The 15837-nt window shown below is 39.5% G+C and overlaps 1 protein-coding gene across 1 annotated transcript in view; it reads left to right on the top strand.

Moving 5' to 3' along the window:
- tox3 (TOX high mobility group box family member 3) overlaps positions 1 to 14169 on the top strand; it is a 47020-nt gene extending 32851 nt beyond the window's left edge. Inside the window, exons 3-7 of the mRNA XM_055154676.1 lie at positions 2100 to 2351; positions 10914 to 11177; positions 11253 to 11483; positions 11616 to 11696; positions 11886 to 14169. Of these exons, the coding sequence (XP_055010651.1) occupies positions 2100 to 2351; positions 10914 to 11177; positions 11253 to 11483; positions 11616 to 11696; positions 11886 to 12551 (1494 nt within the window). The 3' untranslated portion in view covers positions 12552 to 14169. The remainder of the gene's footprint in view (positions 1 to 2099; positions 2352 to 10913; positions 11178 to 11252; positions 11484 to 11615; positions 11697 to 11885) is intronic.
- Positions 14170 to 15837: the final 1668 nt, after the last annotated feature.

Genomic DNA, 15837 nt, shown 5'->3' with positions numbered 1-15837 from the left:
TCTGACTCAGTCATCCTGGCACTGTTTCTCACAGTTTTGCCCTTAGCTTAGTTTCATAACCGTCCCTGTTATGGGGGTTTAGGTTTTCAAGGTTTTATATATAGCTTTTGTTGTAAAAAGCACATTTTATATCATTAAGTAAAATTATTTGGTAACATTTTAACTAGCCAATAGGAAAACAGTATAAAAACTCAATTAACATTACTGACTGTTGTGACTCAGAAAGCTCAAAAATAGGCCCCAGGACCTACAAAACACAAAAACTATCTTACATCTGTGGAAAAATTGACTTGGTTAGCTCTGAGGATGTTTTATACGTTTTCCATGCAGGAAGTCATGTCATTCAATATTGGTAATGGTGCTGCTGTTACTTTAACTGGATTTGAGCTCTTATGGAACTTTGTATAATTGCACTTAACAGTAGGTGAAGCGCGTTAAGTTAAGATGCTTTTCTTGTTATGAACACGTGCACACTTTTAAGAGGTTTTTATCATTACCTTAACAGCACTGGTCAGTCCTAGCACCTGAAATACCCTTGTGCTTATATGAGATTTCTGTTGCAGGAATGGAAAATAAAGATACACTTAACTACAATGCACTTTTAACATTCATAAAAGATAAAAAAGTTTACATTTTATATACTTAAAGAAGACATCAGATATATAAAGTAAGATATATGGAATTATGTAATAAAGAAAAAAAGTGAAATAACTCTAAAACTAAGGATGGCTACCTTGAGGATTTGAATATAAAATATAAAAATATATGTAGTAGTTATTTACCACAGGTGGGACCGCGTCTTAGATTTGAAAGTCTCAAGTAAGTCTCAAGTCTTTGACCTCAAGTCCGAGTCAAGTCCCAAGTCAAATACAGGCAAGTCCAAGTCGAGTCTTGAGACACTGGCCCATAAGTCCAAGTCAAGTCCAAGTCGTCTGCTTAAGTCATCTCAAGTCTTTAAATTAAAGAATAAAAAACATAGTTTAGATTTTTGCTATTTATGACTTTTAAGATAAATTGTGCTTAAAAAAAGCATAGTATATTTATATGCGAGTATTTATAGAGTATATAAAGACAAGATCTTACTGTGAATCATTACGGTCAGAATAGAAAGAATTTAGATTTAAAAGTGCTTCTCAAGTCTTCTCAAGTCACAGGCCTCAAGTCCGAGTCAAGTCCCAGATCATAGACCTTCAAGTCCCAAGTCTTAGTCCATTTTATCAAGTCAAGTCTAAAGTCCTAAAAATAGTGTCTCAAGTCTGACTCAAGTTCAAGTCACACATAATTTCATATTGCTTCATATATTTGATGTCTTCTGTATGTATAAAATGTAGAAAATAGAAAAAATAAAGGAAATAAACATTGAATGAGAGAGTCTAAACTTTTGACTGGTAGTGGAGTTCCGGTTATAGTATTGGGAGGAGGAAGAGAATAAGTTGGTGTGGGAGTTGTAATAAGCAACATCAATATCTAGTTGTAGTCATTTTTTTCCACAGTGCTGTGTGACCCTTGAGAATATTTTAACACAGTAGCTCTTGACAGTGAAATGTTCTGATGAAAACAAGATCCAAGTAGGTGAACATTTCATCTCAGAGAATCCACATAAGCAAATTAAGTGTGACCAAAAGCTTTAATTTAAAAGGCACAAGGATTACACTGTTTGATGAGCAGATTTGAGGGCACGGGTGAGAGGAACAAAAAGAAGCACTTCTGGCCAAGCGTAATAATCTTTGAAAATGTTCTCTTAAACCCATCTCGCTACGACTTGTATTTTCAGCACACTTCAACAGCCAGTATCCCCTGTCCCTAAGATTAAGGGCTTTTATCATGTATCCTCTCTGTGGGCCATGATTGCCGCTTGCTTTTTTTTTGTGTGTGTATGCTTTTGACGTCCACTACTGCGCTCTTGTGTTCCTCAAAGTGGACTTTAATAGGTTTAGGAAATGTTACATCTTAGTGCACTTACAGACAAGAGTATTACCTCGGCCGAAGCACTCCGCTCTTAAACAAAGTTGTCTGATTTAATCCCTGGTGTGTTAGATAAGGCCAAGCACTATTTTTATTTCTTTTATTTTCCTTTATCACATTCCTCTTCTTCACAGACGTTCCATACACCCAGTTTGGGAGATGAGGAGTTTGAGATCCCGCCCATCACACCACCTCCTGAGACCGAGTCAGGCATGGGTCTATCAGAAGTGGTCTCTCCATACCCGGGCATGTCCGAGCATACGCACCTGCACCGGGGGCACCTGCTGCCACAGTTCCCCCCACAGAGCCTGGAGCTGCCCTCCATCACCATCTCACGCAATGCTATGGACCAGGAAGGAGGACCAGGCAATAATGGCCAATCTGTGGTAAGTTAAATGAACAGAAAACAATACGTGCAAGTACACCTGTCACGTTAAGACTGGAACAATATATTTTATTGCTCAATATTGATCATGTGTACAGTTTTTTTTTTTGTAAAAGTGGGGAGATTTGGGGTATTTTACTGTAATACAATTACATTTGAGCTGTAAAGGTTTGAATAAGTAACTTCTGTGGTTAACTGACAAATAATAGTAGATTTCACTGGGCTTTAAATGTTTCTTTTATTGTGACAGACCTGCACACAAGAGTATTCTGCCTTACTTTTGCTGCAATTATGAAGTCTATTTTTCATCCAGTCACTCTTCAGAGGTGCACTAGGGAACTTTCTGGTGTGGGATACACCACCTGCTTGTCTCCAGATGTTGTTGCTTGACCTGGAATGTTCTTGCATATTCAATTACAGGTGTGCAAATTGCAAAAGATTACACTCTTATTGAGAGTGGGGTCACCTCTCCACAGATGTGACCTGTAACTTGACCTGAAAGCCCTCTACCAGAAAAGTTTCATAGTGCACCTTTAAATATATTTTACTACTCACTACACACACTTACTACAAGTTTCTACCAAACACTTGTAAATATTTGAAGTTGTTTTGTTTCAGCTTTGATCTAAAAAAAAACACAAAAAAAAAAAAACATAGGAATTCCCCCAAAATACGGTATGTGTCAACTATATATATTAATCAAAATCAAGATCAAAATTATAAATATAGTGTTTGTAATTTGGTCCTTTTATATAGTTTTCTTTCTGCACATAAAAGCAGCAACTGACAACTCCATGTTCTCTAAGGAGGAAGAGTTTTTGGCCACTGCTTTTCAGTCTGTACTGAAGCCAATAAACTAGCGTTTGGAAAGCCAGAGATAACTGCATTTTCACGGCGCTAACTCATGCTTACATTTTTGTGTCAACTTTGGAGTAGATTTTATTGCCATGCAGACACCACAAGACCACATCAGTGAGAGGCGCATCTGCCATGACTGATTCTTAGGAACATAATAGCCTCTTCCTCTTTGTCATAGTTGTACCTGCTGGACCTGCTGTTTTTGCAAAGTAAAACCGTGGTTTCAAACTATAAACTGCTGACACCTTTCATCAGCTCCTAAATGGTGCTTTTAGTGAACTATAATGTCACCTTGGCTGTTTTTAAGTGTGGACACATCTGGTCCGGCATCTGGCCTTGTTTAAAACACACGAGGCCTATGATCACATTGAGTAAATGTCACCAGATTATGTTACTTACTGTGAGGATTTTTCAAGAGCTTTTCAACCTGGCTCCATCTCATGTGTGTGGTTTGCAGATGGTGTAGAGGTAACAAAATGCATTCATCTTGTATAGAGGAAAAGACAGGAGCATACACTGACATGTAGCTATTCATTATTCATGCTTCTCCAGATTCGACTGCGAGCGCTGGTGCATCTGTGTCACTATCTGTAAAAAGACCACACAAAATCATTCTTTTGTTTTTTTTTCTATGAAGATAATCAATAAAACTGCTCTTACCTTATCACCTTGCATGTTTCAACTGTGCAAGAAAAAAAAACATTCAACTTGATTTGCAAAAACAATAAAAAAGAATACAATAAATCATAATTACAGACAATTATTTGGGTTTTAATTGGACTCGTAATAATTTGAAACAATTATTTAAATACTGTCAAAGTTAAAGTGTAGAGAAAGATTAGCCTTATTATCTTGCATTTGTTACATTTTATGATTCAAGTTTTAAAAGCCACTCTTAATTAGAAAATTGGCTTTGCTCCAGGTTTAGTGGGGCAAAACAGCTCTCATGTTTTTTTTAGAACAGAACTGTTTCAAATCTGATCAAATGCACAGACTTAGACAAAATACCACACCAGTAATACACATTTTCTGAATATAATGTTTGAATCTTTGAAAATCGCTCTCCAATCCTTTTTATTTCCCTTTTGTTCTAATTCTCCGTCAAACTCTACGGATGGCTAGACAAAGGAAAGTAGTATTCACTGTGGTCATGTTGCTACAGTAGATTGTGAGATTGTTGTCGGAGTGTGGAAAGCCATTTTCAAATGCCACAATCGTAGAAGCATTGAGGAGGAAAAATGGAAATGTCACTGGCTGACTAGTTGTCTCATAGACCTATTACAAACATAGAAGGCTTCATTTAGGTGCAGAGAAATGAAAGCACACAAGCCTGAGCGAGGGGAGCGAGTGGTATTGATGGAGAATTCTTCAAAGCACAAATGGTACTGCATTAAGAACTGTGTTGAAAGGAAACACATTTTAGCCCCTTTTCCCTGGAAGCCATGTTATATATTTATTTACATTCCATATGGTAAAGGGTTATAAACTTTTACAGCTCTTCCCCATGCTTCCCTGCTTCTGGCATGTAAAATAATTGCAGCTTTTAAAATATCTCCGCCGCAGTGTACAGTAAGTGAGCCCCAGAAGGCATGGCCCTAAAGAATTTTCATTTCATGGTCAGTTAAGCTCTCTACATCTGGAAGAAACGGAACCTCGGCACAATTACATTCCGGACTGTTCTCTCGACTTGCTGGAGGATTAGATTTGATTCTCAAACATTATTCCTCTTTAACACTATTTGCATGGCTCATGTGTCTGATTGTGCGGGGACTCTATTAAAAACCCAATGTAGTTTCTTTCTCCGCCTTGTCTTGTCTATTGTCGCCATTGCACTCCTCAGTGTTATCGGCCATCGCACATTGTAGCACATGAAAGCTAGCGTTGCCCTTTCATTCCCACCGCAAATGGGACTGATCCCCAAAAGTCGCACCTACAAAGCCATTGGAAACTCTATTCATCTGGAGATATATCTGAATAGGGAATACAAGTTCTAAATGAGATAAGTAACAGCACCGTTGTGGCTGCTTTCCATACCCGGTGACAGTGATTAACGCGGGCGCTGAGAGGGGTGTTTTGTCATTTTGTCAGCGCACTGATAAAGCAATGACAACCTTATATACATGATTACATTCTGGGTTATTTGTTATGGCTGCAGGGGCAAACAAATAAACCATGCACTATTGCAATTACATTTTTCATCAAGCCCCCGCGCTCATATTTTCCAAACGCTTTTCCTTGTTTTTCTCAGTATGCACTCACGCTCACTGCAGCAGAATATTTAGCGTGTTGTCCCTTATCGCAAGCAAAATGAGAAATCCATCCGTTGCGTATACCTGGGCTATTTTCAAAGCCTCCTTCCATGTCATTGCGTTGCCAAGTGTTCTGCTAATTCCTCTCGTAATGTTGGGCGTATGTCGGGCTAAATTGGCCACAGATGCTGCAGCAGCCCCTACAAAGAGAAATGCATTTTGTTTCGGCTGCTCTGTGCCTGGCAAGCCCTGAATCCGAAGTCATTATTTATTTAATCTGCTCTCCTAACAAGCTTCTGACTCTCATTTTTGTCTCGCAGCATGTGTCCTCCTGATTTGTGATTGACTCTCAATAGTGCCAAATAGTACTGGAGTTAGAGCTGCCAGTATTGCTTTATTCACAATTTCTTTTCGATTTTCTCCTGGCTGCACAGCAAGGGTCTGGGGTTCTATTTCAAAAAACACCTGGTGCCTTCGCTACATTTGAGGTTTTTTGTGACAGTAAGCATGAGCTGGAATAGGCTCAGTGTATTTCACAATTGGACTTGAAACCGCTAACTACCTATAACATGGGAAATATATGTGTAATGTCATGTGCCTTGAGAGCTAGATGTGACTATCCATTTTTTTCACATTTACTATTCCATATATTGAATATAATATATAAGATATTCAGACTATGAAGATGAAGGACTCAGTACAGTACACCATGATAAATATCAACAGGACTAGGGGCACACCGATCCAACTTTTTCTGTTCTGATACATTGGCATTAAGTATCTACAAAAACCTGATATTAACTCAATTTTAATCACATAAATTGATACTAGGGCAGAGGCTGAAAATATATTTCCTTTAAACACAAATATCATAAGGTAAATAATGATCCAAATGTGGTTTCTTGGAGGAAGTACAGAAAAGCTTTGAAAATATATTAGTTCAATTTGGTGTGTGTTTGGGTTGAACACTGGCCAGTAAATTGTCAAATTACACCAATTTATAGACCAAAATGGGATATCGACTGAACTTGATCTTGGGATATTCGATCCATCAAAATGCAGATATCTGGTGCAGTATCATATGATTGCATCCCTAAAACTGTCCTGCTATTCAATACTGGTTAGTTTAGTGGTTTATTATTAGTTTATATTATTATTAGTACATGTTGTTAGTTAATAGTTTTCAACACACAGTTTACAGCTTTAGTGATCAGTTTAATTTATCGGTACGCCTTAATCGGATTCCCGTGGTTCACAGTGCATATAAACTAATAACATTGTAAAGTCATGTGCACCAGCGGAAATTAAAGGCGCTCTATAACTTTTCTATTACCTTAAGCGGGTGACAAAACAAGGGCACATTACAGGTCTGGTCTGCTTCTCTGTTAACTGCTCACAGTTAACATAGAAAGCATGTTATTCAAGGTATTTATGAGTAATACTAAACCACTACAACAGAGTAACAGTTGCATTACCTTTAATGCTATATTCTGGAGCATTCTAGACAAAAAATATAATCTCCTTGGAAACAAGCAGGTTTTGTACTCATCCACATAAAAATTACGTAATGCACTTTTACAAAAATGTTGTGCCAAATAATATCTTAATAGCTGTTTCTGCTCATTTCAGTTACAGTACAGTTGTGTATTTTTACTAGGCTTTTATCACTACTCTCTCACCTCTTCTTCTTGTCACAATCTTCCTGCTTATGAAGACATGTCAGTAATACGACACTGTGCCTTTTGCTAGCTTAAACAGTGGGTGAAAATCCATTTGTAGTTTTGTAGTGCACATGATTTGATATGCCTTGATAGTGCGCTGATGTGTGGGAAATATAATACCATAAGTTTGGCTGGTCAAAAGCTCTCCCCAGTCAAATGGAAAAGGTGGGTGCTCTTGCAGAAAGCATGTTTTTCTGCACTTGCCTCTTATCTCCCTCCCAAGCCACGACGCACTGACTTGAGTTGTACATCAATTTAAGAGAGTGGATTTTTTTCCCCTCCTTTCTCCTGTTCTTTTTTTATTCTTTCCCCGGACAAGCAGCTATTGTGACATATTGGGCCAGTCAGAAATGAAAGATATTCATGCAGGCATGCAATACTTGTAATGAAGTCTCAGTCTGACCTTCTGCATGATTGATTCTGTAATTTACTTTTCTCAGGCAGCTTGCACAATGGAATGATGTCATGTCAGACCACTTTTAAATACCCATAATGCATTGCAAGGAATAGTAGAAGGGGTCATTGGTTTTACACAGGGACCAAGGGGACAGAATGTAGTGACCAGATTTGTTTTGAAGTCAGGGTTAGAGGTTGGAGGAGTGTGTATGACTTAGACAGGGCAGAGGAAAGAAAAACAATTTATCTTGGTGCTATTATAGCTTTCACAATTCCATTTTTCTCATTTGGCTTAAGCACAGACTTGCTGAAAATGGAAGAGAAGAAAAAAATAAAATGGTGTACGCTTTTGGACGGCAAGTAAAGGAATATGTGCAGGGCGCTGATAAACTATCTTTAATAGGAATGACCTTTCATGCTGGCGAAAGTTACTGGGGGATTCATCCTAATAATTACCGATTTTACCCCTCTCCTGCCATGGAACATTTCCAAGAGCTCTGGCATTGATTGAATGGAAATTGAACTTGTTAACATTCTTTTCAGCCTGTTACAGCTTAGTACACAGAGCAGCAGCGTTCATATAAATTCTCCTTAAATTCTGATTTCCAATATCTTTAAAAACACGCTGAACCAAGGCCTGTTTTCATTGACATTGGTGTTGAGATGTTTATCGGCACATTCAGTGAATGCATAATATGTTTTACACCCAGCTGTTATGTGTTTTTAGAGGAGGGATTTTTTTCGCACATTATCGCTACCAGAAACTACTACTATGAAGTGGTTGCATTGATAAGTACGCCAGCGGTAACATACAAAACATGCTATTTTTAAAGGAGCTACCTGATGTTCACTGGCTTAAAAACGTGGAAAACAGAGCTGGTTCATTTGAAACAATTTGCAGAGGTCCAAAGTTATCCCTGACATCCCTTCCTCGCATACTGAGCATCCTAATTATTCACCGTGATTAGTTTATAAGTGCTCGCAGGATCCAAAGAGGTGTTTTGACATGAGAATAAAGCTAAAAACGACTAGCATGCTAACACGCACTTCCTGATTACCTGATGCTTTATAATTACATGCAGACTAGGAGTGTACAAAAATGTCAAAATATCTATATATCGTTGTGATACTAATTTTGGTGAGACAGTTTCTTTAACTTGGGCTTCTGTATTGATATATTGTATTTTTTTGTAAATTTTTTGGTGGACCACACTACAATTACACCACTATACAGATGCCCAGCCCTAATGCAGAGAGAATACAGCAGACTTACTTTGACCTCGAGATCTGCTTATACAATATATCTGTGCTAGGGCAAGACAAATTTTGCTCAAGATAACATGGGAAAAATATGGTACAGGTCTTTTAAGTCTACACAAATGATTATAGTTGTACCTGGTTGAGGGAGAAGACACATCTGGCCACTGCACACTTGAGATAAAGACTTGTTTCCAGATTTATGATGACTATCAAAATTTCTAGTGAGATTTGTGCCAGGACCGCTGACAATACAGCAATCAAAATGCAAATGAGTTGGAGGCGAGACATTCGTAAACACTTCCATGCTCACAATCAACTGTTTTTCTTTTAGCACAATTTACCTTTTCGGATCTTTCCATTGGTTAACTTCACACGTCCATTAAATGCAAATGTCCTATTCATTTAAATTAGCGTCCATTTTTTATCCCACCTGCAAATCAATGACGCGCGGTGAATGAAGACATCTAACGTTCATTTATATGATTATATCTCTGGTTTTTAACTCCAGTCATCAATGGCACCATCCAAGAGGCCCATTTAGGAGGAAATCACCATATTCCAAAACAAATGATACGATGGGCCATTGCTCCAAGTCAAATGCCATCATTGGAATTGAACAAAAGCGTTATTATACAGATGGCCAGTGCTAATGAGCTCAGTGTGCATGTCTTTGATGTTCGCAGCCAGTCCAAAGCCAAAATAGCTAGACACATTTTTGTTCCTGGTAATAAAAACGGCAATAACACTTGGAAGATTGCGGGTTGCACATATGGAAATCAGACATTTTTTTTACTGTTATGAGAAAACTCTTTGATATTTTGATAACATTATGTTGCATGTGTAAATATAAATCACTTCTGCTCACTTGGTAGATTGCGTTTATGATAAGGTGTATGAGAGAGAATTGCATTGTAGATCTAATATGTTTGTGTTGTTGAAAAGGTGTTACAATATAGTTTCGGAAGATAGGCATTCATAAGGTTCTTTCAATAAAGCCAGGTGTGTGGGTTTTATGATGTGTTGTTGATGGTGGAGGAGATTGCGTCGCTGCCTCTGTCTGAATGCCAGATGGGTGTACCTGGGGAGAACAAATCACCTTTTTCTGTGGCGTTCCCCCCGCACAGCCCTGGTCCATGTCGGATCTGCTCTCTGATCAGTCTTCTCTCTGGGAAGCTGGCAAATCTATTGTTCATCCAATAGGCACAATCAATGCAAGCACACTGTCTGATTTTCCAAGGAGTAGATGTTTTACTCAAATAGGCTGTTATTACATGATTATTTGACTTATATAAGGCAATCTGTTACAGAAAACTCACATTGACCCTTGTTGTCAAGCTCAACTGTGTTTTGAACAGTCAAATACCAAAAATTTCTGATCATGGACAGTGTCACAGAGTCAGAATCTAATGTCCACATTTGACCAATAGCCTTACTTGATGTAGCATATGCTTTTGTTGGGTCATATAAGCAAATCTGTGCCTTATACCCGAGCATTTGCACACCTTGATATTCAGTGCTGATGGTTGCTACTCTCAAATATAACTTCATTAATTAATTGTTTCTCATTGGATGAGAATGCTACAAAACAGAACTTCTGCCATGCATAGTTATTGGTATAGGACTCATATACTGAATTCATACCCAACCTGTATTTTATATCCATTGCTGTTTGATTGTATAGCATCTTCACTTGCATTTTGATTTCAAAAACAGTACCTCACATTTCCATAATGTAAAGTCTATAAATGGCCAGGCTAATGCGTGCTTATAAAACACTGTTCCTCACTTGTGGAGATAATTTATCATGTTCTGTAATAGAGCCAGTAAGGGCCAGGGACAAGATGACATGTGATCTGCCACATAACAATCCACAGCCTCCAATGACCCCATTTTCACTGTGGTAAAAAGATACCGCTTCTTACAGCAGGGTGTCATTGAGAGCGCAGAGACCATTCAAGACTACAAGACCTCTCTGCCAGTGTTAATACATAACAGCAGGCAGTTATAACATACAGCATCACGCTGATTTCATAGCACTGGTACTCTATTACTAACAATCTTATCTCTATCTCCCTACAGAATGTTGGACCAGGCCATATGCGGCAGTACCAACCTAACCCAGCCATGGTGATGAAGTCTATAATCAACATGCACAGTCCCAATGGTATGATGCAGAGGAATCAGCTTTCCACCATTAACCAGTCGCAGATTAATGGACAGCTGAGCCTAAATATGGGAGGACACAACATCACCCACACATCCCCCTCACCACCTGCCAGCAAGTCTGCCACGCCCTCTCCCTCCAGTTCTATCAATGAGGATGATCAAGATGACACCACCAGGGTAAGAGAAAAGTGGAAAGAAAATTATCTATGTCTTTTGGATTATATTGTCTATAACTGTGTACATTTTTTGCAGATGATTGGAGAGAAGCGACCAGCGCCAGTAGATCCCTCAAAAAAGCCCAAGACTCCCAAAAAGAAGAAAAAGAAGGATCCTAACGAACCTCAGAAGCCTGTGTCAGCGTATGCTCTTTTCTTCAGAGACACTCAGGCGGCCATCAAAGGCCAGAACCCCAATGCAACTTTTGGAGAGGTGTCCAAGATTGTTGCTTCCATGTGGGATGGCCTTGGAGAGGAGCAGAAGCAGGTACGTTTCAAACCATTCTATGTGTTGAAACACTTTAAAACATTTATACTATAAAACTCCTATACTTTCTACTATAAAATGTCAAAGTATGTGCAATAAATGTGTTAACATGAATATCTTTGACGACTCCAGGTTTACAAAAGCAAAACCGAAGCAGCCAAGAAGGAATATTTAAAGGCCCTTGCAGCATACCGAGCCAGCCTTGTTTCCAAGGTGAGAAATATTTTCATCTTCTTTTCACATGAAAAATGTGTTAATTTGACACAAAAGTTGGTTTCATTACTTCAAATCCTCAGTGCTGCACTATTGTGTGAGAAGGTGTGAAAGAGATTTGTACTCTCTGTAACAAGTGTTAATGTAATCGGAAGAACGTGTACATAAAGAAGTGTTGTTTTGACACAGGCTGCAGCAGAGTCAGCAGAGGCACAGACCATCCGCACGGTGCAACAGACTCTGGCCTCCACCAGCCTGTCCCCAGGAATGGTACTTCCTTCTCCACTGAACCAGCACCCCTCCATGCCCTCTGCCTCCCAGGCTCTTCAGCAGGCCATCCCTCGGGCTATCGCCCCCAAGCCCCTGCAGATGAGACTAGGGGGCAGTCAGATTGTCACCTCTGTCACAGTGTCCCACCAGAACATGAGTCCTGGGATGCCTCCCCAGATGCTGGGGCAGATGGGGGCAGGAGGGGGTATGGTTGGGGGACAGTCGTCGGCCGTGTCCCAGATGAGCCCACCCATGCAGATGCATCCACAGCAGATGCACCAGCAGCAGATCCAGCAGCAGATGCAGCAGCAGCACTTCCAGCACCACCTCCAGCAGCAGCTACAGCAGCAGCAGCACCTGCATCACCAGCAGAGCCTGCATCACGCAAACCACTTCCACCATCAACAGCAGCTCCAGCACCTGCAGCATCAGGCACAGTGTACTCCCCACTCGCCTCCGCATCACTCCCCCAGCACCCCACACTCCGCCCCCATAGGCAGCCCTCAACCTGCACAACAACAACAAGCGCACCCCTCCCAAATCCAAGCCCATGCCCAGGTCCTGTCCCAGGTCAGCATCTACTGAGCCCAAAGGAACCGCTGGACCGCAAAGAGAATAAAAGCATCATTCCATGTTGCTTTTTCACGTTGCACTTAAGAAGTGTGTAAAAGATTCAGAATGTTATACAAAGAACCTGTTTATTGTTCAGGACTATAGACTGTATATAGCTGGAGCCAACCATCCACTTTTTGGATGGGATGTCTCAAGGTATCCAAATTATGTTTATAAAGCTGTCTCAAAGACACATTTGTTACATAAAGTCTACACAAAAAGCCATATCACAAAATTATAATGGAGTGTAGAGTCCATTTTAGTTTCTGTTCATGTCATAAGGCTCTCTGACACATGCTCCAGTTGTTGAGAGAAACATGTCTATATACAGACTATGTTCTGCGTGGAAATGCACTCGTGTACAGGGGGTAACTAGCTGGTTTGTCTATAAAATAGGCTGAACTATGACTCCAGTCTGTCAGGGCATTGCCTGGCAGTTGTTTGTGAGGTCTTTGAGTTAGTGGACTCCAAACTGACTGGGCACTCAATATGTTGAAAGACGTGTGTCTTTCACTGTTTTATTTAACAATAAAGCTTTATTTATGAGGCCGGAGTTGACAGTCAAGCAGGCTGGCGGACATTTTGAATGCCACAAAAGGATTTTAACAGCTCGGCTGTGGACTGAATGACTTGCTGGAAACCAGTAAATCACTCGTCGCTCTGTGGCCAAACACTGGCCAGTGTATACCAAGACTTTCACTTCTCCAATCTGTCACTTTTATTCATTACATTCACACATTTTGTCATCAAAAGCATGAAACAATGTGTTCAAACTATCAGGGTTTATAAGGCCGTGGTATTTGAGCACGTTTCAATCATGTCACAATGTGGCCCTGGCAGGACACAAAAGAGGAACAGAAGGGAAAAAGCTTTGAGAAACTGAAAGGACTGACACAGAAGCTCCATGAATCATTGATGTCATCACATCCTCAAATGTAGCTGTAATCTGCTGTACATGTTGTATGTGGAGAGTCCACTGTACCCAGAGAGGATTCACCTGCAGTGGAGAACTGGCAACCCAAACCTTTCTTCTTGAGATGTTTAATTAAATTATGTTTTATTTTGTGTAACAAAGGGGATATTTTGTGCTAAATACAAAATTCAGGATCAAGGCAAGTACCTTAGTGGTGGATGTATTTTTACTGCTCCTTGATACCACAGTTGTTTTAAAAGAAATTAGCAGAGCCAGTTTGCTGCACTGCCAAAGCCCATTCACGGGGCATTGGAGGTATTTTTGCCAGCTGTACAAAAGTCCCTTAAATGAAGTTGTACATTTTTCATATCACCTGATGTAAAGTTTGAATATGTGACGCTTTAATGAAAACATTGTTAACGACCTGTGGATTGCTATATCACATAGTGCATTTCTGCTCTTTTATACTTTTTTATGAGTTACAATAGAAGCAAGTCATTTTGTTTGTAATTTGCTTACAGACCTACTGCTTTGGAAAACTGTGCATAGAATAAAAGGATATTGTTATGAACTTGGACATGTTCTTTTTTTCAGCTCACAATAGGATCAGTAATTTAATGTTTAATGATTTGTGCTCAGCCATGAAGACTTATCCAGAGACATTCCATCACTAATATGATAGTAGCCATAATTTTGTATGAAGTATTATATATTTCTTTGTGTCTCTGTTCAAAATTAAACTATCAATCACAGCTATTTATTGTACGGTGTTTTCTGTTCCATTTACTTTCTCTTCAGTCTTAGTAAAAATAAAAGTTTAAACATAACATTACATGAGTATACAACAGCTAGTGAGGCTGTTGTAGCCTAAACCACTGCTTTTGATGGGAGCTTGTCAAAATGCACAATGCATTGATACATGAGATATTTGGCAAAGTGGCCATTTTGTTCAGTAGAAATTGGGAGGAGCAGTGGGCTGGCTGTCAAAAAGATTAGCAGTGGATAACACTGGTGAATGTAACTAACAAACCATGTACAGAATACAATTAATAAGCAATTTTGTATTATTTGAGTCCTTTAAATACTAATATTATAAATTATCCATTTAATCACACATGCCCTGCTTCAGTAGTTAGTCATAATGTTATGGCCGAACAGTGTGAATCCGTCCACTGTCGTGAAAACTCTTGAATATTTTTGTTCCCTGGGTATCTGATTGGACTATGATTTTGAGTAAAACAATGTTAATATTGGATAAAGTTGGAATGTAACCGGCACTTGTCTCAATAACAGTCTCACACATGGGTGCACTGGATTCTGCCTCCTTTTTACTATCTTCCAAATCACTTCATTTCCAAGACATCCCCAGGGGTTTGTTGAGCTCCCCTGAATAATATGGCTGGTGGTGGGGGGAGGGATGCAGGCAAACAATAATTATCATATCTGCACAAAAGACTGGCCAGAAAAAAGCTCTTTCTGAAGCAGCCAACACATTTAAGCACGAGTTAATGTCTGTTCCAAATTAGCTGAGAAGAAAACCTGCTGTTTCTCATCTGTGATACCACTTAAATCATATTTTCAAATTTCACTTTGTTTTCAATTAGTCCATTTTAGCGAGGCATTTGTAATTTGGATCAAGGCCCGTCGCAGATTAGCTTGTGTGTGTTTGTGGAAGATGCCTATTTCAGTGCTGTGAGTAATGCCGGCATCTGTCCTGTCAGAAGCCAGAGTGAAGAGGTCCGCTGCAAAACTGCAAATAAGCACTGGCAACGGGCTTGAAGTGCTTATGATAAAATGAAAATTAAAAACAGCAAGTGGCGCGCCTGACCTGAATCTTAATACGTTTGAAAAGAGGAATAGAATGTGCGAGCGAGGTGTCCATGGATACCAAACACATGCTTTAAAAACACACAGTAATGAGGCCGGGGGAAATGGCTGTTATTATTCTGAACAGATTCACAGCAGAGCCCATTAATAATGCATGGAGCTCCTTGTTATTCCATAACCCCTCAGTACTGCGGTCACTGTGTACAAATATCTCACAGCCGGGGTTGGAGTTATGGGACCACGGCAATAAAAAGGTTACAGAGATTTTTCCAAACAAGCCCAATGTACACACTCATTTGCAAAGATAACACTGGCTCGATACCAGGCCATAATTGGCTTAATTAGAATGGATGAATGGAAATAGTTCTTGGTTCATTATAGAGCAGTGATTCTCAAATATATCATGTCAAATACAGTCTAAGAAAATATTTGCGTTTCAAAGTACAATCTTCCACAAACAAAAACAGCCACTCAAGTTTGAACTATTGTTTGCCAACTTTGAACACAACAGTGTACACG

Source organism: Boleophthalmus pectinirostris, unplaced genomic scaffold, assembly GCF_026225935.1.
Source record: "Boleophthalmus pectinirostris isolate CB_2022bp ecotype Guang Dong unplaced genomic scaffold, ASM2622593v1 HiC_scaffold_19, whole genome shotgun sequence".
Taxonomy (NCBI): domain Eukaryota; kingdom Metazoa; phylum Chordata; class Actinopteri; order Gobiiformes; family Gobiidae; genus Boleophthalmus; species Boleophthalmus pectinirostris.
The sequence above is the reverse complement of the archived record's forward strand: the minus strand, read 5'-3'. Positions and strand labels throughout refer to the sequence as shown.